At 40.0% G+C, this 22,480-nt stretch overlaps 1 protein-coding gene, 1 non-coding gene and 1 pseudogene across 5 annotated transcripts in view; all 3 read left to right on the top strand.

Moving 5' to 3' along the window:
• MCCC1 (methylcrotonyl-CoA carboxylase subunit 1) overlaps positions 1-20,350 on the top strand; it is a 91,628-nt gene extending 71,278 nt beyond the window's left edge. For all 4 annotated transcript variants that reach the window (XM_077161157.1, XM_077161158.1, XM_077161159.1 and 1 more), the window contains 8 exons: positions 561-670; positions 2,049-2,265; positions 4,404-4,490; positions 10,066-10,115; positions 13,215-13,352; positions 14,779-14,886; positions 18,133-18,204; positions 19,738-20,350. In XM_077161157.1, the coding sequence (XP_077017272.1) occupies positions 561-670; positions 2,049-2,265; positions 4,404-4,490; positions 10,066-10,115; positions 13,215-13,352; positions 14,779-14,886; positions 18,133-18,204; positions 19,738-19,863 (908 nt within the window). In that variant the 3' untranslated portion in view covers positions 19,864-20,350. The remainder of the gene's footprint in view (positions 1-560; positions 671-2,048; positions 2,266-4,403; positions 4,491-10,065; positions 10,116-13,214; positions 13,353-14,778; positions 14,887-18,132; positions 18,205-19,737) is intronic.
• LOC143685259 (U6 spliceosomal RNA) lies at positions 6,862-6,968 on the top strand. Its single transcript, XR_013176507.1, has one exon. It is a non-coding gene; the product is annotated as a U6 spliceosomal RNA (small nuclear RNA).
• Positions 20,351-20,466: 116 nt separating the features above from the next.
• Positions 20,467-22,004, top strand: LOC143684297 (NADH dehydrogenase [ubiquinone] 1 alpha subcomplex subunit 5 pseudogene; annotated as a pseudogene).
• The last annotated feature ends 476 nt before the right edge of the window (positions 22,005-22,480 follow it).

The raw sequence follows: 22,480 nt of genomic DNA, 5'->3' as shown, positions 1-22,480 counted from the left end.
CTGGCAGCATTTCTAGCCAGTGGCATGTGCCATGGTTGAGGCCCTTATGTAGGATTCTGACCAACCTGGCAGTGACATGCTCCTGTTTTGGGTGGCTGTGCCAGGCAAAGCACTTGGCATTTATTGGCAATCCTCCCCAAAACCCTCCACAGTGGAAGAATTATTATCCTTATTTTACCAATGAGGAAACTGAGGGGGTAGAGGGAGGGAGGGAATGCCAAGGGCAGAGAAGTACCATGAGGTGAGAAGGGGAGCATGTTTACCCAGACCCCCAAGCAATCAAGAAGAAGGGATAGGGGAAAGCAGCCTGGGTGTCAGAGTCCCGTGCTAGGGCCTGGAGTCTCAGACACCTGCACCCTCATCAGACTTGGCAAGTTTTTATCCCCCCGTGAGCCTTGGCTTTCTCATGAATAAATTAGTAATGCTGTCCTTGCAGGGTGTGTGAGGATTAAGTGGGAAAGCGTGTGTCCACACAGGCCCATCCTGCTTGTCACGCCGTGCGCATATTTGATGCTTCTGTGCTTTGGCTTTGAGTGGTAACTGCCATTTTCCAATGTCAGGAGATAACGTCTCAGTGCATTACGACCCCATGATTGCAAAGCTGGTCGTGTGGGGAGCAGATCGTCAAGCGGCCCTGAGAAAACTGAGGTCTGGCCTACATCAGTACAATGTGAGTGATCTGGGCCCTACATTACCCTGCATTTCTGCAGCCACGTGTGTCTGTCACCGCTGGCCAACCTTCGTCCCTGCCAGAGCCATGGTCTCGTCAGTGTATTTCTGGTGGCAAATATGCTCTGGGTCAGAAGAGAATTTCAAGCCTTCTTGATTTCAGTTAGAAAAGGGAGTCTTCAAAGGTGAAACTATTAGTGTTAGTGTTAAACTTCAGCAAAATCCTATGTGAAATTCCTGTTCATTCTGTGGTTAAGGCTGATTCCTCAAGTATGGCCTACAAGCTGGTGTTTTTTCTCCATAGGGAAAATAATTATGGTCAATTTCATTCATTTGATTCAGTTTGATAGAGATTGTTGCTTTTCTGTGGCATATTGATTTCCTTGGTGTGCAAGTCCCATGCCATATTGATGTAGCTTTGTAAAAATTTACTCATGAGATTAACTAATGAGATTCAAATTGTCAGAGATGATGAACTCAGTCAAGCCTTGGATCTCTGTGGCTCCACCTATACCGGCCTCCTTGCACTTCTCCCACACTGCTCTGGAGCCATGACTTCTTGCTCTTGCTTCCAGAGTGCTCATGCCCCGTATGAGCTCAGACTCTCTCCTCACTGTCCTTTGCCTCTGCCAGGAGACAGGCCTCCAGGCCGCCCACTTTTAGTGGGACCCCTTGCTGTCCTGTCCCTCAGCCAGACTTCCTTTCTTCAAAGCACCTGATGCTTACTTGTCTGGTGTCTGAGTCCTTCCCTAAAGAGTAAGCTCTGTGCACAGGGACTGTGTCCCCAGAGCCGGGATCAGGGCCTGGTACCTAAAAGTGCTGGGAAACGACTCTCTTATGAGTGGATGAGTGAAACTGAGCCTCAGGTCACTGGTTTTACCTTTGATCCTCTTGATGGGTGGACTTGGGTTGATTTGATACCTTATTTTACTTTTTACATCCATGTGTAAAATTTGGGTCTCAGTGTTGGAAAGAAACTGCATTGCATCGTCTAGTCTGTCCCCTGTCTGCGAGGCAGTCCCATCTGCTGCTTGCAGCCTGCCTGTCTCACTGTGGGAGTGTTCTGGAGTAACAACTTTCCCACAACTTGCAAATTAATCTCCTTGATTTCTTAACATACAGTGCTTTCCTAACCTTAGTCTGTTACATGTCTCCAGCCACCAACTCTAAGACCATTTCCTTTGTCCTGTTATATTAAAAGGTGGTTTGACATGTTAAGTTCAGATCTATAGTGACAGTGCTGTTTGTTGTTTATTTTGTTTTGTTTTTCCTGAGAATTGTCTTTAGTAGTAGGTGCTTAGTAGTAGAGCAGAGGCACACAGCTGTCTGGCTGTTCCTTACCCCACTCAGTAGGGACTGGGGCTTTGCTCTCTTCCCAGATTGTTGGGCTGCACACCAACATCGACTTCCTGCTCAGCCTGTCTGGCCACCCCATGTTTGAGGCTGGGCACGTGCATACAGACTTCATTTCACAGTACCACAGTGAACTATTTCCCACTCAGAAGGCCACTGCCAAAGAGAGTTTGTGCCAGGCAGCACTGGGCCTCATCCTCAAGGAGAAAGCTGTGACCGATGCTTTCAGACTTCAGACCTCAGGTAGGCAATGCTGTTCTTCTCCCCTGTATTTGTGAAATTTTATGGGTCTTCATTGAACATGCTCTTTGCCTTTCTGCCACCTTTCTTCTCTCAGTGATTGATACCATCCTCCATTAATGGGTTTTTTTAAATATGAAGTAAAGCTCTCACACATCATGGTTGAACCCATAAATGCTTTTTAACCTATTAAATGTGGGTTAACTAATCCCCTCACCTTGTACAGTTGGATCTCTCTCAGTCATGCACTCATTCTTTCTACATTCCAGGCTGATCCTTTCTGACTTCTTTTTTTTTTAATTGAAAAATATCCACACATATACAGTCTGGCCATATTTTACAATCAGTGGTTCACAATATCATCATTGTGCATTCTTCACCGTGATCATTTTTAGAACATTTGCATCACTCCAGAAAAAGAAATAAAAAGAACTTATACATGCTGTGTCCCTCCCTCTTATTGACCACAGTATTTCAATCTACCCGATTTTTACCCTTTATCACCCCTTATTATTTATTTTTATCCTTTTTTTTTTTTACTCATTTGTCCATACTCTCGATAAAAGGAGAATCAAACACAAGGTTTTCACAATCACACAGTCACACTGTAAAAGCTATATACAATTGTCTTTAAGAATCAAGACTACTGGAACACAGTTCAACAGTTTTAGGTACTTCCCTCCAGCCACTCCAATACACCAAAACCTAAAAAAGGTTATCTATATAATGCATAAGAATAACCTCCAGGATAACCTCTCGACTGTGTTTGAAATCTCTCAGCCACTGAAACTTTATTTTGCCTCATTTTTCTCTTCCCCTTTTAGTCAAGTAGTCTTTCTCAATCCCATGATACTGGGTCCCAACTTATTCTGGGAGTTCTATTCCACATTGCCAGGGGAATTCACACCCCTGAGAGCCATGTCCCACGTGGGTCCTTCCCACCTTCTTGTGCTTGCCACTCCTTTTGACCTACTTTGTTGTATCCTGTGTCCCTGCAGCAACTTCCTAGGTCCTGGGGACAAGAAACAGAGCACTGTAGACTCCCCCAGTGCCCTTGGGTTCCCTTAGTATTGAGGTATCTCCTACTCTCCTTTCCAGTTCTTTTCCCATCCTATGACTGAATTTCTGTCTACCTAGAAACCTGGGAACTTCATGGTTCATGGAATCTGAGCACAGGACAGACATGGCAGGGATTCATTTATGGGCTATATGCAAACCCCCTTCAGCAGGCCCCACTAAGTCGTTATCCAGACCACTTTTCAAAGACCTCTATGAGCCAGAAATTCTTCCCTCATGGGATAGCTTATTACAGTTTCAACCAGCTCTCCATTAGAAAGTTCTTTTCTCTAACACGAGCCAAGATCTGAGCTCTCCCAAACCTCCCCCATAATATTTCCTCAGGCTAATCCTGACTTTTGAAGGAAACCAAAAAAAAAAAAATTCATTTATCTTTTTATTATTTTAGAGTCTTAAATTTCTAAATTTGTTCAATAAAGCTATATTGGAAGCTTAAAATGTACAACTCTGTCTTTAGGAAAATTGGGTTCTGTCCTCATTTTGTCCTCTTACAGTAAATGAAAATGCATCTAACTGGGCCCCTTAATATATTTCTGAGCTCAAATTTATCATTTTTTAATAGGGGGCCTCCTCTTTTTCTCACCTTCCATTTTAAAAGTTATAACTGGCACAGGTATGAGCTTCATAATAAACTACTTCAGTTTAGTTATGATGGGCTCCTGTATATTGTCCTACATAGGCTCCATACTCAAACACGTCCACAGGCATCAGACCAATAACATAGGACAGTAAAAGAGACCAGGTGAGAGGAAAACCACGTGGCTGAGATTCTGTGACCTGGAATGCCCTGTGGAAGTGGGCAGCACTGTGCCTCCCATCCCACCAGTGAGTGAGAGAGTTCAGGTTGCAGATATTCTGATTTTTCACAGGTAGCTGGGATTTTTCCATATGAAATTTCTTGGAGTGTAAATAAAGGAATCTAATTTAAATTTAAAACAGTGAGAAGACCAAAGAAAACACACTTGAGCTACCAGTTTAGAAACTTTGTTTTAGATTTTGTTTTGTTAGTTATAAATTTAATAGATTTAATGTTCATAAATTTGTTGAATTTTAAATCTTTCTAGATCAATTCTCTCCGTTTGCATCCAGCAGTGGAAGACGACTGAATATCTGTTACACCAGAAACATGACTCTAAAGGATGGTAAAAATGGTAAGTAATGCTTCAATTAACAAGAAATGTGATTCACAGAAATCTGTCACATTTACCTGGAAAAAAAAGAATTCAGCCAGATTATGAGCAATTACATTTTTAAGAAGCCTAGCCATTTTGTAAATATTCCAAAAATATGTATATAGATTTCAAAGATGTATAAAACATACATCAAAAAATGACTGAAATGGAATAATACCGTGATGCTAGGTGGTTACCTTTGGGTGACAGGATTTCAGGCAACCTTTTTTTACCCCTATTTCTTTGTTCTTTTCCTTGTGTGCCAATTTTTCTACAATAAGAATATATTACTTTAAAATAAGAAAAAAAATATCCAAGACTATGTCAGAGAAGGATTACACACTCCTCAGGCAGTATTTCAAGTGAAAGTGGGTAACTAAAGAACTATAGTAAGCACCTTGTCACATATAAGCTCAGATCTTCGCAGCCACTTAGAGAGAGGTCACTCCATGCCCGATGCAGGTGAGCGACGGAGGCCAGGAGCTGGAGTCACAGGCTCAAGGCTAGTGAGTGGCAGAGCCAGGCTTAACACCCACTTTCTGACCTTGACCTCAGTGCTATTTCCTCCAGTCCTCCTGGGAGAAACGATTTTTGACAGCAAACTAATTTTAATTGGTTCAGGATAGGGACGAATTGATTTTAATTGTAGTCAGAAGAGGCTGAGCCTAAAGTCAGAGGTAGTTTGTTAATTTCTGAGGGGCCAGAGTGCTGAGGTCACTGTGACTGTCCACTGCAGGACGAGGGCAGTAGGAAGGCCAGCACACTCAGGGCTGGGGTGCTGCACAGCCCTAGTGTGAAGGCCCCTAAACAGATGCCTCCAGCCAGAGCGGAGCCCTCCTTCCCTGGACGGAACAGGGCCCTCTTTATCTCGGCTCTGTGCAGACCTCCACACACCTGTTAATATACTCTTTGTTCCTTGAGGTTGGGTAGGTTACAGCTCTCAGGTCATTCTTTCATTCTGATTCTAGAATGGTCCTTATCTACGTACATTGAATGCTTCCTCAGCCTGCTTAAAACACTCTGCATCCTTCTCCTGTATGCTACATTCCGAAAATGACTTAACCGTCCATTTTATGCTGCTGTATTTACTCCTTTCATTCTAAAACAACCTCCAGAATTTGAGGGTTTTACTTCTCTGCACTGAATACAGTGTCAGGAGCAGTCAAGTTTCAGTTTTCTTCAGTCTAAATGAAACAGAAGAGTCACATGTATGATTATACTCCACATCTCTTTTAGGATAGATCTTCACTAAGTTTGGAGTTGTGCTTTGAATTTGCTGCATTTTTTGGATTTTAAAAAATCATTTTAATTAAAGAACAAATAAATACATCACTGAAAAGCCAACATGATTTCTTCACCATAGCCTTCTGGTAGTATTCTATGAAAATGACCTAGGTCTGAATGTAGCAACTCTCAGAATTGTTAGAATGAATCTTTTATAAATGCTAATCAGCAGTAACCATGGACAAATAAGAGAACAGGAAGCGGGCGGGCCGCGGTGGCTCAGCGGGCAAAGTGCTTGCCTGCTATGCCGGAGGACCTCGGTTCGATTCCCGGCCCCAGCCCATGTAACAAAAAACGGAAAAACAAAATACAATAAAACAAGAAAATGTTTAAAAATGTTTCCCTTTCTTCCTTCCTTCCTTCCTTCTATCCTTCCTTCCTTCTCTCTGTCTTTCCTTAAAAAAAAAAAAAAAAAAAAGAGAACAGGAAGCCTCAGGGCTTAAAAGTGTTTACAAATCTAAAGTAGAACCAACTTCTAATCATCTCAATGAGAAGAACCAAGTATTTTAAATACTTAAACCTTGAAAACCATTTTTAATTTTTTACTGGTGGCCATGTGTCACAAAACCCTGCCCTACCTTTAGTAATAATAGCTAAGATTTATTGATTGTTTGGTGTGTGCCAGGTACTATGTTAAGCACTTTCCAAGGGTTATTTCATTTGCATTTTCAAAACAGCCCAATAAGAGAGGTGCTATTATTATTGTCAAGTTTGTAAATTATTTTCCAAAAGTAATTGGTGGAGCCAGAATTTGAACCCATGCTCCAGTGTACAAGTAGTTGCCTGAAGCACTGCCCCATGCTAAACTTTCATACCTTATTAAATATGTACGAATACAAATGTTCTAAAAATGATCATGGTGATGAGCACACAACTATGTGGTGATATAGTGAGCCATTGATTGTATACCATATTTGGACTGTATGTATGTAAAAATTTGTCAATAAAAAAAATTTTTTTAAAAGAAGGGATAGTTAGCCAACTATTCTGATTAAAATAACTATGTATGTCGTCTATGTCAGTTGGTTAATTTTAATTAAATGGGAAACAATTTAATGTGCAAGTCGTGCTCACTTCGACAGCACATATACTAAAATTAGAATGATACAGAGAAGATTAGCATGGCCCCTGTGCAAGGATGACACACAAATTCATGAAACGTTCCATATTTTTGCACTCTAGCACAGCTGAATTCTTCAGTAGTTCAAGATCTAGCCAAGACTGTGACAAAAGTGTGACTTGTGAATTTGAGTTGGTATACTTAAATATTTGCAAATAAAATTGGCACTATGTGCTGTCTGTAAAAAAAAAAAAGTGCAAATCGCTGTACTTGGCTGTAAATGGGGCTGGCAGTAGCAATTACTTCCTCAGTTGTGGGGATTAAATGAGAAACATAAAGCCTTTAGCTCAGTAGATAGCAAATAGTAGGTAGCCAATAAATATTAGCTAGTATTATATTATTATAAACATTATTGTCATATTGTTATTATTAAACTATATCCCTTTGCAACTATTGAAAAGAATAAGTATCTTATATGTTGCATGTTAATTTTTAAAAGTTGATTGCATAACAATATGTGTAACAATGCTGTTTTTGTAAAAGGAAAATAAATGTTTAAATATGCGTTCAAAAAGCCTAAAAACTCAGCATCATTAGTCTTAAGGAAGTGCAAATTAAAGCCACAATGAGATATCACTTCATATCCACCAGGATAGCTATCATTTAAAAATCAGAAAAGAGCAGGTGTTGATTAACATGTGGAGAAATTGAGACATTCATATATTGCTGGTTAGAAATGTAAAATGGTGCAGCCACTGTGGAAAATAGGAGGCTCTTCAAAAGATTAAATATAAATTTATTTACCATATAACCATAATTCCACTCAGGTATATAACCCAAAGAATTGAAATCAGACACTCAAGCAGGTACTTGCACACCAGTGTCCACAGCAGCGTTATTCACAATAGCCAAGAGATGGAAGTAACCCAAGTGTCCATCAGTGGATGACTGTAAAGACAAACTGTGGGATATCCATCCAATGGAATACCATTCAGCTATAAAAAGGAATGGAGTTCTGATACAGGCTAAAGCTGAACAGACATCGAAAGCATTATGCTAAGTGAAATCAGCCAGGCTCAAAAGGAGAAACACTAGATGCCTCCACTGGCATGAACCCTCTAGAGCAAGCAGATTCACAGTGGCGGAAAGCAGGTTAGAGGTTACCAGGGATGGGGAGGATTGGAGAGCTCTTGTTCAAAGGGCACAGAGTTTCTGTTTGGGGTCATGGAAAAGTTTCAGTAATGGATAACGGTGATGGATGGTCGCCAACCTTGAAAAGTAATGCCACTGAACTGTACACTTAAAAATGGTTAGGGGCGCACAGGTGGTTAGTGGTAGAATGCTCCCCTTCCATGCAGGAGACCCAGGTTCAATTCCCAGACATGCATCTAAAAAAAAAAAGTTAAAATGGCAAATTTTATGATATATATATAAAACCACAAAAATTTTTTAAAAGACTGAGAGGAGTTACACACTAAAATATCAATGATAGTTGCCCAGGGACAAGAGGGAGGACTTTCACTTTTTACCTTATATACTTCAGCATTTGACTTTTGTGAGCATTTTTAATTTTGTAATTTTTTAAAACCACAAGAAAGAGAACAATTACTCTATCATAAAACAGGATGAAGAGAGGGCCCTCATGGTGGTTTATTTGCAGAGGTGTAAGCGTTTGGAAGAAGGAGAATCCACTGTCCTTGGGCAGACTCTTCCCAAGAACAGCAAGCATGATGTGGCCAAGGGGGTCAGCTGGGTAGATCAGCCCACACTGCAGGAGGAGCATAGGCAGAGAGGCATGGCAAAGGGACAGCTAGAGCCGTGTATGGGGAAAACCAATTGGCCCCATACTCCCACTTGGTGGATGCATAGGGCCATGAAGGTGCACAGTGGAAAATAAGGTTGAGAGATGGTGCTGTCCATCCCAGGCCAAGTGCGGTGAGTGTGCTGGGCAATAGGAACATCAGCGAGCAGCCCTGGATCAGGAGGCAGGGACCCAGGGAGACCTGGTCAGTGGGCAGGCCTGGGCCAGGAGGCAGGGGCCCAGGGAGACCTGGTCAGTGGGCAGACCTGAGCCAGGAGACAGGGGGCTGGGGGACATGGTCAGAGTCAGGCCTGAGCCAGGAGGCAGGGTGCCGGGGGGACCTGGTCACAGCCAGGCCTGGACCGGGAGTCAGAAAGCTAAGGAGACCTTATCACAGTCAGGCCTGGACCGGAAGGCAGGGGGCTGGGGGGACCTGGTCACTGTCAGGCCTGAGCCAGGAGACAGGACCGGAGAGACCTGGTCACAGTCAGGCCTGGACCAGGAGGCAGAGAACCAGGGGACCTGGTCACAGCCAGGCCTGAGCCAGGGTAGGGTGGTGGAAGTGAGGGGAAGGAGTACATAGGTCAACTACTCAGAAGGAAGAATTTGGCAGCTGTTTGGTGATGAAGGGGCGTGGAAAGCAAAGGGGCAGGATGTGGTGAGAATGGCAGTTGAAACCTGAATGATGAGGAGAATCTTGGTACCCAAGGATGGGGCTCATGGGCCAGGAGGGACGCAGGTGGAGGGCAGGTGACCAGCAGGTGACCCCTTGGGCCGACCACACTCATTTAAGGCCTCAGTGAAGTGTCCAGCTGGGTACAAGTACCTGGGCTTCAGGAAAAGGGGGTTCAGGAAGAGCAGGCCTGAGCTAGTCACAGCAGAGGATGGTAGAAGTATTGGGGTAAATGCTGAAAATATTTGGGCATTTATATTCTATTCCACTCCTAGGTTATTTAAGCCAATTTCATATCCTCTGGGAATCACATGAATATTATCTTATTTTTGCTGAATCTATTAGGGTTTCTAAAGCGCTTTCACATTTATTGAATCATTACATCCTCATACCCACTAAATAGCTCAGAAAATTAAGGCTTGGGGAGTTTAAGTGACTTGGTCAAGGTGATCACGTCACATAAGGCAGATAGGAATCTGGATTTTCCCGTTTTCCACTATTATGCAAACTTTCTTGTTGAGGGAAAAGTATCTAAATGGTCTGCAACTTTAAAGGATCTAAAACTCTACTTTTAAAAAATAAAAGTTTGAAATTCACCTTGATTGAAAAAAAAAAGATTATTACCAGAGAGCTAAGAGCTGCCAATTTCTCAAGCAGCTGGTTTTCTTGACATTGAAAGTGAGATTTTTGAAATATCTTCTAATTTTTCTTCATATCCCCCCTTTATTTGGGACAGATGTGGCCATAGCTGTAACGTATAACCAGGATGGGTCATACAGCATGCAGGTAAGCCTGCGGGGTTTGTTACACAGTTCTGAGCTAAGTCGACTTTTCCCATACTGAGGAAGGTCTTTTCTCACTCTTAAGCCATTGACTTTTAGTAATGTGGATATGAGAATGTCTTGTGCTTTTATTTCAAGGAGAAATTACCCCTGTACAGTTTCTGACCGACTGTTTACTCAGTTTGGCTGGAATTCCCTTACAATTAAAAACTTGGTTAGAAGTAGTAGCCTTGAATCTGGCCTCTAACAAGCCCTAAAATGCATGCATGCATGCGTTCCCTTCTGCAGCAGCAGTGCTCACACTTTTTGGTCTCAGGAACCCTTTATATGCTTAAGTTATTGAGGTCCCCAAATAGCTTTTATTTATGTAAGTTATATCTATTAACCTTAGTCATAGTAGAAAATTAAACTGAGAAAAATTTAAAACATAAGATTACACAAGCACACATTCCTTTAGCTGTCAGAGCAGTTACATCATCGCATGTCCTATGGTCTCTGGAAAATTCCTGCACGCACTCATGAGAGAATGAGGTTGAGAAAGGCAAATAAGTCTTAGCATTATTATGAAATAATGTTATAAAAACAGTTTTGAAGACACAGCCCCCTTGAAAGGGTCTTGGGGACCCCCTGGGGTATGTAGATCACACTTTGAAAATCATTGGTCTAAAATTTTCTCATATCCCTAAACTAAAAGAACTCTATTACATTGGTAAAATAACTACTGTAAATAAACACTGTACCTTCCCCTAAATGGGCCATAATGTCCAGGGGTGTGGGTCTCCCTTGTAGCATGGGACAGCACTCCCAGGGATGAGCCTGGCCCTGGGTTCATGAGATCAACAATGCCTTTCTAACCAAAAGGGAAAGAAAAATGAAACAAAATAAAGTCCCAGTGGCTGAGAGATTTCACATAAAGTCAAGAGGTCTTCTGGAGATTACTCTTATGCAAGCTTCAGCCAGATACTGCAAATTGCTACAGTATGCTGAACCCCAACCAACAGTATTTCTGAAAACCCTGAGCTCTCCCTAAGAGTCTATAAATGTTTACCTGTTAAGTTTATTTTTTCAGAAACTTAAAGGATCCAGATTGTTCCTATGCCAGATAAGCCCTGAAACCCAGAGATACCACTCTCTCTAAGAACATCAGCAGTTTCATTCCTGTGCCCCACATAAGGTCAATACCCTTTTCCAGCACAAGGAAGTTAGAGTGGTCATTGCGCTGATACCCCTGAGGACTGAAATGAGAGGGAGGAAGAGTAACTGAAAAGTTAGGATTTAACAAATGCTTGTGACTACTGACTCATTAGATATTTTATTTTAGTTTCTACTCTATTAGAATAGCCAGAAGGAAATACCTGAAAGTGCTGAACTGTAATCCAGTAGCCTTAATCTTTGGTAATGATTGTATAACTCTGACTTTCATCTTGTGACTGTGTGATTGTAAAAACCTTGGGACTGACTCTCTCTTTATCCAATGTGTGTGTAGATGAGTAATAAAATAAAGACATGTATGGAAAATAATAATAATAAAGTTGGGAATATGGGGGAAAAATACCTATATAAACTATGGACAGTAGTTAATAGTATTACTTTAATAATCTTTCATTAGTTGTAACAAACGTAACTACTGTTAAAAAAAAAATGGTAGAGGTGCGCGGGTGGTCCAGTGGGCTGGCCTGCCATGAGGGCAGGTTTAATTTCCTGCCCAGGCACCCCCAAAAATAAAAGAAAGTAGAATTACCAAAAAAGTGCTATCATCATTTGTAACAAATTTTCCTCGCCAATGAACATTTTGGTGGTGGGGAGGTATATGGAAATCCTGTATTTTATGTGTGATCTGTGAACCCACAATTTCACTAATAAAAAAAAAAAAAACTACTCTAAAGGTTAAAAAGCAATGTGAAAATTTAGCCAAATTTCTGTAGTAAGGATACTACTAATTCAGGGAGTAATATAGCCTTTTTTATTTGAGCTAAGAACTTCTCCAGTCCTGCAGAAGGGTATATGGATGTTATGCTCTGAGCTCCCGGTACCTCGAGGCGTCCTGGTTCTCTTGGGGAAGTGGTGCACTGGGTGTGAGAGTCGGGGTTCCCGCTGGAGCCTGGGGCGAGGGCTCCTTCTTGTCCCCTGGTAGACGGCAAAGTAAATTGTGGATTTGTTCTTACCTAGTCAAGCCACTGCAGGCACAGATTTCGCGATTGCTTTTGTAGACTGCTCCCAGGCCAGCCTTCATATCCTGAGGGATACTCAGACATGCTTCAGCCCGTCCCTAAGAAGTGAGGGCAGATGAGGGCAGCAGGCGAGTGTCCCAACATGACCTCTTCATCTTGGCCAACATGGTAACTGCTGAACAGAATGGCCACAGGACTTCCACACCAATGTCGTGGGAATTGAAGCAATAAATATAGAGAAAAGATTTAAATGCCTTTTTCATGTGTAAGGGATCTTTTTTCTTGAATGTATGTATATGTGAGAAAACATCATTTAAAATGGAAAGTTTTCATTTCACTTTGGCAGCTTCTTTGGAAGGTAAAGTGCGATATCTCTTCTTTAGCACTTTCTTTCTTAGAGTGAGAAAGTTGTGGTCAATCTCCAGCTAATTTATTTTCTTAACTCATAACTGAAACCAATAAGTTCGATTTGCATGGAGGTGAAATAAAAGAAATACCACCTAATTACATAGTGCTGGCTTTTTTCATCACTGACTTTGGCAATGGAAAATTTAATTTGACTTCGGGTACCCGGAAATTAGAACTAGTACTAATACTAGATATTCTCAACCAAGTTTTAATAATTTTGCTTGATTTCATTTGTATTTTTACTTCATGTTTTTATTACTATTTATTTTATTCTTAAATGAACCATTATAGCATTATGTTGCTATGGATATGTCCTATAAGTAATTTTTTTTTCTTTTGAAGTTTATGTTACTAAGGTTTCTATGTAATGTATTTCGTTAAGGAATCTTAGTAGGAAAGTTGGTTTTATATATATATATATAACATGTTGCCTTTTGAAACTACTGATAGTGAAACATTGATTCTATTTTATTGATTCTGTAGGGGTATCTATTTTAAGCATCTTACCGTTCTGCTTTTTTCAGATTGAAGATAAAACTTTCCGAGTCCTTGGTGATCTCTACAGTGAGGGAGACTCCACTTTCCTAAAATGCTCTGTCGATGGAGTTGCTAGTCACACTCAGCTAGTTATCCTGGAAAACACGATTTACCTATTTTCCACGGTAATGTCTCTTTTTTGTAATACCACTTTCGGGGTGTGGGAGACAGTAGTTGACCCAGGCACCCCACTAAGGGTCTGAGAAGGCTGCAGCTCCCTGCAGCCACTGCTGGGGCCTTTGCTGCCTCTGTGCTCTGTGTCTCTGGCCCGTCGCTGCCCCTGCGCTCTCTGTCTCTGCCCCTGCGCTGCCCCTGTGCTCTCTGTCTCTGCCCCTGCGCTCTCTGTCTCTGTCCCGTCGCTGCCTCTCCACTCTCTTTTCCTGTCGCTGCCTTTGCACTCTCTGACTGTCCCGTGGCTGTCTTCCTGACTTCCTCTTTCACCCTTTCAGTCACATAGGTTTTCACCAGTACACACTAGCCACTTTTCTCCTTTAATTCTGCAACTTGTTCTCATACCCTCCTTGACGGAGTAACTCCCTGCAACTCCCTGCACAGTGGGGCTGGTCTCCCAGAGCAACAGAGGTGACCCAGAGGGAGGGGCTTATAAGCTGGATGCTTCTCAGGGGCAGCTGGGCAGCTGGAGCTAGTGGTGGGCTCTGGGCAGTGAAATGATGGCTGAGGCAGGCTTTGCATAGGTGGGGTTCGGGCCTTGTTTCCTCACTCATTGTTTTCAGGTGGGAGCCTGCTTTCCAGTGAGGCCTTACATTTGGTACTGGCAGAAGGAGAATGAATTATAAAAAATCAAAACAAACTTGGCCTCTTTGGAGTCTTCACACACTTGAGAACCATCTTTACAGATCAGATGGCTTTGTGATGAGATACCTTAGGTATTTCAGTCATTGAACTACTGTATGTAGAGTCCAAGATGGACTTACTGTATGTAGGTCCAATTTTATAAGGACTTCTCCTTCCAGAGTTGGTCATGCTACAGCAGTTTGATGTGGAGGTGGTTAGAGTGGAGTGGCGAGGAGTGTGGATTATGGAATGGAGATGCTTTGGTGCAAGGCCAGGCCCTGCCACTTGCCAGCTCATTAATTTAATGTACCTTGGGCACATTAAACTCTGTATGTTTAGTTCCCCCACCTATAAACAGGAGTAACAGTAGTACCTACCTCATGGGATTGTGGTGATGATTAAAGGCATACTCTATATAGCTGTTAGAAGTTCCTGGCATAGATAAACGCTAGCTCCAGTCTTAGTATTATTATCATGGCAGTGAGAAGACACCAGCAGTGGCTCCCAGACAGCCAGCTGCGGACCCTCAGCCCCTCTCTTCCCCAGGAGGCATGTATATTATTACTCCTTTTCAATGGTAACTGTGACTGAGAGGGGCTTAATAATTTGCTGAAGGTCACAATGCTAGATTAGAACCTTGATATTAAAAATAACTAATATTTAATAGAGTTTGAAAGTAATCATTACCTTGAGTATATTAGTAAAACTACAATGATAGGATCTTGGTTCCATTTAAGGTTTGTTTTCTGTTTTTAGGAGGGAAGAGTGCAGATTGACATTCCAGTACCCCAATACCTGTCCTTGGTAGACACTGGAGGAAATCAAGGAGGTGCCATAGCGCCTATGACTGGAACCATTGAAAAGGTACTTGCGTGACGCATGTGCAGTGAAGTCCAGGAAGGCTTACTGTATGTCTCCATTGAACTTCCTCATGTACATCCTTTTCCCATCCCTAAATCTTGCTTACTGGAAAGCATCCATGTCAAGAAAACAAGAGGATCTCTTATGGATTCAGGCTCTGGATTACAATTGTCATTGAAAATGCCCATTACCTAATTTACAAATAAGACTGCTGTTTTTGAGGGTGGGACTTTCCATCGCAATGACAATACACATTTGTCTTTGTTTTTTTGGTGTTTTTGTTTTGTTTTGTTTTGTTTTGGGTGCCTGGGCTGGGAATCGAATCTAGGTCTCCCATGTGGCAGGCAAGCCTTGTACCACTGAACCACCCTTGCACCCCAAATTTGTTTTTTTAATGATTAAAATGTAGCATTCACTGAGTTTTATCCAAAAGGGCTGTTTTTTTAATGTTAAATTTAATAGCGAATGATTTTATCATGAAATGATGACATTCTTTTTACTGTTCATAATTGCATCTGTGTTAAGATAAAATTTAAAAGGCTGGTATTGGTGAGAACAATCTAATTTTGTATGGAACGCAGTATATATTCAGAATTGAGGTCCATACTGATTGGACTTTCAATTGGTGGTAGATCATTGGTGGCAGATCATTAGTCCCCTTTTTTCTCATTTTAACTTTTTTTTATTGTGAAACATAAAATACATACAAAAAAAGCAATAAATTTCAAAGTACATTGTACCTTGTTCTCTACCATCAGTTATAGAAAAGATTCTAGAGTTTGTATGGGTTGCAATTCCACAATTTTAAGTTTTTCCTTCTAGCTGCTCCAAGATACTGGAGACTAAAGAATCATTGGTATAATGATTTAGCAATCACACTCATTTGTTAAGGCCTATCTTCTCTATTATAACTCTTCCTTCTCCTTTGATCCTTCTCTCAGTTTTTAGGGGTATTTGGGCTATTCCCATTCTCACCTTTTCATGTCGGAAAGGACTGTTGGTGATATGGGATAGGGGGATGGAACTAGCTGATGTTCTAGAGAGGCTGGCTCCGCTGGGTTTCAGGACTTATCTGGTCCAGGGACCCACCTGGAGGTTGTTGGTTTCTGGAAAGTAATCTTAATGCATGAAGTTTTTGTAGAATCTCAGATAGAGCCCTAAGTGTTTCTCTAAGGTTGTTAAGATGGTTTTGGTTGGGGTTTGACACACCATGATAAATAGCAATATCTAGCTGGAGCTTACATAAGAGTAGCCACCACGTTGGAGATGACTCCCAGGGATGAGCCTAGCCTTGGCACCATGGAATCAACATTGCCATCCTGACCAAAAGGGGGTTAAAAATGTAACTAATAAGGTATCAATAACTGAGAGAGTTCATATAGAGTTGAACTCTGGAGGTTGTTTTTATGCAAGCTTCAGTTAGATATTGCTACATATCATAACTTGCCAAACGCCAACCAAAACCATTCCTGCCAATCCTAAAGAACACCTCGGGCATTATATAAGATTCTACAAAGGTTCCATGCATTGGGGTAACTTTCTAGAAACCCACAACCTCCAGATGGGTCCCTGGACCAGATAAGTCCTAAAACCCAGAGGGGCTAGCCTCTCCAGAATATTAGCTAGTTCCATCCCAATTTGTTGACAGTCCCTTCCAACGTAAAAAAATTTGAATAAGCATAGCCCAGATACCCCTAAAGAATGGGAAAAAGATCAAAGCTGATGGTGGGAGTTAACACAGAGAAGATAGGGTTAACAAATGAGTATGACTGCTAAATCATTGTACTGTTATTTCTTAGTCTCCAGTATCTTAGAGCAGCTAGAAATAAAAACCTAAAATTTAGAATTGTAACCTATACCAAACTCTGAAATCTGTTTACAACTAATTGTGATGTACTTTGAATTTTATTGCTTTTTTGTATATATGCTATTTTTCACTAAAGAAAGAAAAAGGTCAATTGTGATAATAAATGCACAGCTATATGATGATATTGTGAACCATTGATTGTACACTTTGGATGAATACATGTTATGTGACTATATAATATCTAGCAATAGCAAATAATTTAAAAAAACAGAAAAAGAGTAGCCTCCAGAGTAGTAGGCTCTCCACTGTATTTGAAATCTCTCGGCCACTGATACCTTATTTATTACACTTTTTTTCCCCTTTTGGCCAGGATGGCATTGTCAATCCCAAGGTGCCAGTGCCAGGCTCATCCCTGGGAGTCATCTCCCTTTTATATACCTCAATACAGTGGAGTCCCATCAAATACATTTGTCATTAAAAGTTCAACTATGTATTCTTGGTACCAAAAAAAAAAAAAAGAAGCAAATAATTATGTGATAGTATGGCAATTTCACCCACTATTTCCCTCTGGAAATGTTTTGGAAATGTTTGCCCAGACCAGGTATTGGATTGGAAACCTGGATCAGCTTTAACTCATTTGATCTCAGTTCCCACGGGCTTCTCATGGTGTGAGCATCACTGTGGACATTAGTGTTACGCTTAAAGATGCATATTTTTCCCATAACTGGGGCCCTAGACACAGGCCTCTGATTTCACCTGGCTCTGATAGAACACCTCCCAGCATTGGGTGATTTACAGGACTTTCACGGGTATGTCTGACCTTTTACAATTTGGTCTGTACACACTAATTTTATAACTTAACCCCTCTGTGTGAAGTTTCTAGAAACTTCATGGCAACCCTGTTAAGCAAAAGGCAGCAAAAACTATTGGGGTGTATGAACTCATTTAAATATGTAAAAGGAAAGTAGAGATTTATTCTGGGGTTGTTAAGTTTAATACTCTCCCACGAAGATTGTCTCTGCATTCATTATGCAGGAACTGAATACTGAAACTCTCTCCTAAGCAACACAGAAAACAGAAAACCAGTCAAGACACTCATCCCTTATGATTAAGTAGTTTGTTCTGCAGACCTGGTGAAGTGTTCTGTTATGCGCTCATGAAAAAACAAAAGGATCCTGAGAAATATGAAGTGTATTCATCCAATTCAAGCAAAACTAGTTGATTTGGGGAGGAATGTGGGGGGTTGGGGGTTTGAGTAGAACTGAGCTGTGACTACAGTGTCAGATTCATCTGTAGGTCTCCAGTTTGCACCAGCACATTTGTCCCTGGTAGACAGCTCAGCCATATGTGCTCATATCTCTTAGTACATTTACATACCAGCTCTATGGACCTGCAAGGGCCTCTGTGTTTTTAAATATTAATGTGTCACTCTAAATTTCTAGGTGTTTGTCAAACCTGGAGACAAAGTAAAAGCTGGAGATACTCTTATGGTTATGATCGCTATGAAGATGGAAGTAAGTGAAGCCATGAGTTTGATTGCCAAGTAAACTTAAGGAACTATCATCATAATAGTTCCTTTGCCTTATTTTAAAAATTATCATTTTAAATATTAAGAGCCATGGATTGATAAAAGATTAATGTCAGAAAACAAAACTAAACCATCCTTTTCTTAGATATATTTTCATTCTAATTTTGTGAATCATACTTTCATTTCTGAGTGTGAAAATGGTGAAATTATCAGTAGCTTGAAATCAGGTAGTAACCCAACTGAATGCTAATTATTGGTATTTTCTACTGCTAAATTTAGTATGCCAAACATTGGTATCAAAGTGAAAACCCTACTCAAATTAAATTAGCTGTTTAAGTTTTAGTTGGTTGAATGATATAGACCAGTGGTTCTTGACCCTGGCTGCAAATTCACCTGGGGAACTTTTATTTTTTATTTCATTTTTGAAACTTTTTCTGTAAGTTTGTGAAAAATTACGTGTTTACAAAACAGCATAAATTTCAAAACATACCGCAAGAATTAGTTATAGAGTAGATTTCAGAGTTTGGTATGTGTTACAGTTCCAGAATTTCAGGTTTTTCCTTCTGGCTGCTCCAAGAGATATCAGTATAATGATTCAGCAGTCATACTCATTGGTTAAATCCTACCTTCTTTGTTATAACTCCACCTTCCCCTTTGATCCTTCTTACATTCTTTAGGGGTATTTGGGCTATGCCCATTCTAACGTTTTCATGTTGGAAGGGGCTGTCAATAATACGGGATAGGGGGGTGGAGTTAGTTGATATTTTGGCGAGACTGGTCCCTCTGGGTTTCAGGACTTATTGGCCTAGGAACCCATCATGAGATTTAAGGTTTCTGGAAGTTACCCTAGTACGTGGGACCTTTATAGAATCTCAGATAAACCTATAAGGTGTTCCTTAGGGTTGGCATGAATGATTTTGGTTCAGATTTGATAAGTTATGAAAGGTAGCAATGTCTAACTGAAGCTTGCTTAAGAGTGACCTCCAGAGTAGCCTCTCAATTCTATGTGAACTCTCTCAGCCACTGATACTTTATTAGTTACACTTCTTTTCCACCTTTTGGTCAGGATGGCTTTGTTGATCCCACAATGCCAGGGCCAGGCTCATCCCTGTGAGTCATCTCCCACATTGGACCTGGGGAACTTTTAAAAACTACTTCCCCAGACCTTTTGAATCTCTGGGAGTGGGGCCTAAGGATTAGCATGCTTTAAAAGCTTCCCAGGTGATTCTAATTTAAAGCTCTGTGCTCTACCAGCTAGACCAGCGCTTCTCTACCAGTGTGCCGTGAAGAGCTCACAGGTGTGCCAAGATGCTGCTTCCACTCTGCCCCCAAGCATGCAGTTGAAATATTATCATTTTCCATGTGTGCCGTAAAGAAAAGATTGGGAAGCACCTGTAGACTATAAAACATCTAGATGATTGGCTACATTTTTCACTTTCGCCTGACTTTCTGACATAATGTGTTCTTCAGTCCTCATTAGTGCCATGCTCAGTGGTTGCCGTGTCTTGTGTCTCTGCAGCATTCCATAAAAGCCCCTAAGGATGGCACCATAAAGAAAGTCTTCTACAAAGAAGGTTCTCAGGCCAGCAGACACGATTCTTTACTCGAGTTTGAGGAGGAAGAATCTGAAAAACGGGAATCATGATAAACTCCATCAAAGAAATGGCCATTTAAACAGTGTTTTTCTCTGTATAGAAAGAGAAAAAGTACCTTCCTCCTTTGCAGTCCAGGTCAAATAAACAGCAGTTTTACTGAGTGATTGTACAATTGTGCAAAAGCCTTCTCATATTTAAGAATCATGCACTTGGGCTATAAGTACAAGAAATTTTCTTAAACTGTTTCATATTAATAAAATTAAGTATACTTTTTTATTGGAAACTAATGTGGTTTGTTTCTGCTTCAAATTTTCTGCTATGTAGTATTTTTTTAGGAAGGGGAACAGGCAAAAAGGGAATGAAGAGAAGAAAAAAAGTTTGTTTAAATGAATTATTTCCTGGTTAGTCATGCTGAAAATGGACAGTAACATAATTCAAAGACAAATGCCATAGAACTGAAATTTCATAGAAATGCCAAATGAACTGAATCAATGTTTTGTAATCACCAAGGAGTAACATTAAAGACAGTGGATATAGTTTGTTTCTTGTCTTTGTGATTGCAAAGTTTCTGTCTAGATTGCCTCTGCTATTATTATACTTTCAAAGCCTGTATGAAATGTGTGTGTGTATACATACGGGTATGTTTTCATATACATGTATTATATATAATGTATTTATATTTAGAATATATTATTTATACTTAATTTGAATAAAATTGAAAAACATAATTTTAAAGAAACAGTAGATAAGGGTAGAAAACCTGAATCTATTACTTTTTTTCTAGAGACACCTTTTTCATAAAGAAAAAAACCCTTTCAATTATTTCTTTACTCTTGTCTAGATTCTTTTTGTTACTAAGAGATATGCAGCCTTTTGCCTTTTCATGCATTCAGTAAGGTTTTAAAATCTTCATTGAACGAAGTTCTTCCTGAATACATAAGACTATATTAAATGTTGTAGAGAGTACAAAGAAATATAAGTCATGATCTCTCTACTTTAAGATGCCTATGATTTAATTTAGTTAAGGATAAAAGATCATTCAAAACTTATACTTTGCATAAGAGAGATAAATTGACCAATGGAATAGAGTTGAGAGTTCAGAAATAAACTCATACAACAATGGCCAATTTATTTCAACAGATGTGCCATATCCACTCAATGAAGAAAGACTAGTGTCTTTAAGAAACGGTGTTGATCTGCCGGTCAGCGCTGTCATGGCGGACTTGCTGAAGAAGACCACTGGCCTTGTCAGATCAGCTATAAGTGACAGTCCACACAAGAGGCTAAGAATATTGTACACAAAGATCCTTGATGTTCTTGAGCAAATCCCTAAAACTGCAGCATATAGGAAGTATACAGAACAGATTACAAATGAGAAGCTTGGTATTATTAAAGTGGAACCAGGTGTTAAAAAATGAGAAGACCGTCTTCAGAGTGGTCAATTAGAAGAGGTGATTCTTCAGGCTGAAAATGAACTAAGGCTGGCAAGAAAAATTATACAGTGGGAGCCTTTAGTGGTAGAACTTCCCACCAGTCAATGGAAATGGTTAGTATAATCATCGTTAAATGACTTTGGCATATCAATTAAATGTCCTGGCATTCATTAAAGGTGTTTCCATATTATTGACACCTTAGAATCAAGAAAATTGATAAAAAATATATTTAGGGAACTATTAAAATTAGTGATTACTTCACAGTTATGGTGATAAGGACTTGTGTATCAATTTGTGATGTGAAAAGCATTTACTCAAATTATTTCAAATATGATATTTCTTTAAACAGAAAAATATTGGGAAGATTTAAAAGTTAATTGGAAAAATTCCTATGTATCTTCAAAGCAGGGACCATAATCCAAAGGTGAACTACTTATAGGTGGTATTTTATCTTTAACACATCATTTGAAAAAATGATGAAAACCTTGAAAAAAAAATCTTGGAAAAAAAGAGAAAAGGTATTCTCACTATTATTGTCTAACCAAATTTATAAATCACTGCTTGAAATGAAGTGGTAAGAGTGAGGATGTTCAAATGTAATGAAATAGTGAAAGTAGCTGGTGATAAAATTATAAATTGTGGTTTAACTCCTTCACTCTGATCTTATGTATGTAAAGTAAAATTTAAATATATGGTTATACATCAGTTACCAAATCTATAATAGATAGAATTTTCTTCTAGCCTGTTTTTGGATTATTTATTCCATTTACTGTGTTTTCATATTGTCTTCATTTTATCTTATCTTTTCTACATTACATTTGACTTTCATCAAATTGGAATTCATTGTACTGTAAAAGAAGTTGTTTCAGTACTTGAAAGAAATATTTCTTATTGTATAGAAGTAGTTGGAAAAGCCTTTCCTTTTGTCTCATTTCAGGAAATTAACTTTCTGTCCTTAGCCCTTAATTATTTTGACCAACCCAACTACATCAAGATAGAGGTAAATTTTTGTAAAAAAGAGACCTTAAAACTCCTAGAGTTTATCTGGCATTTGTACAGGCATATACTCACAATTTTAAAGTGGAATTACTAAGTAGTTTCCAATATTAGTACAACTGGATATCAAGCAGAAGACAAATTATCTACTCAAGGAAGGAAGCTGTTGGCAAGCAAAGAATGGAATTAGATTCCTCCCTCACAGCATATGCAAAGATCAACTCAAAATGGATCGACA

The sequence above is a fragment of the Tamandua tetradactyla genome, chromosome 5 (genome assembly GCF_023851605.1).
Source record: "Tamandua tetradactyla isolate mTamTet1 chromosome 5, mTamTet1.pri, whole genome shotgun sequence".
NCBI lineage: Eukaryota > Metazoa > Chordata > Mammalia > Pilosa > Myrmecophagidae > Tamandua > Tamandua tetradactyla.
Note: the sequence above shows the minus strand (reverse complement) of the source record. Positions and strands in the feature narration are given on the sequence as shown.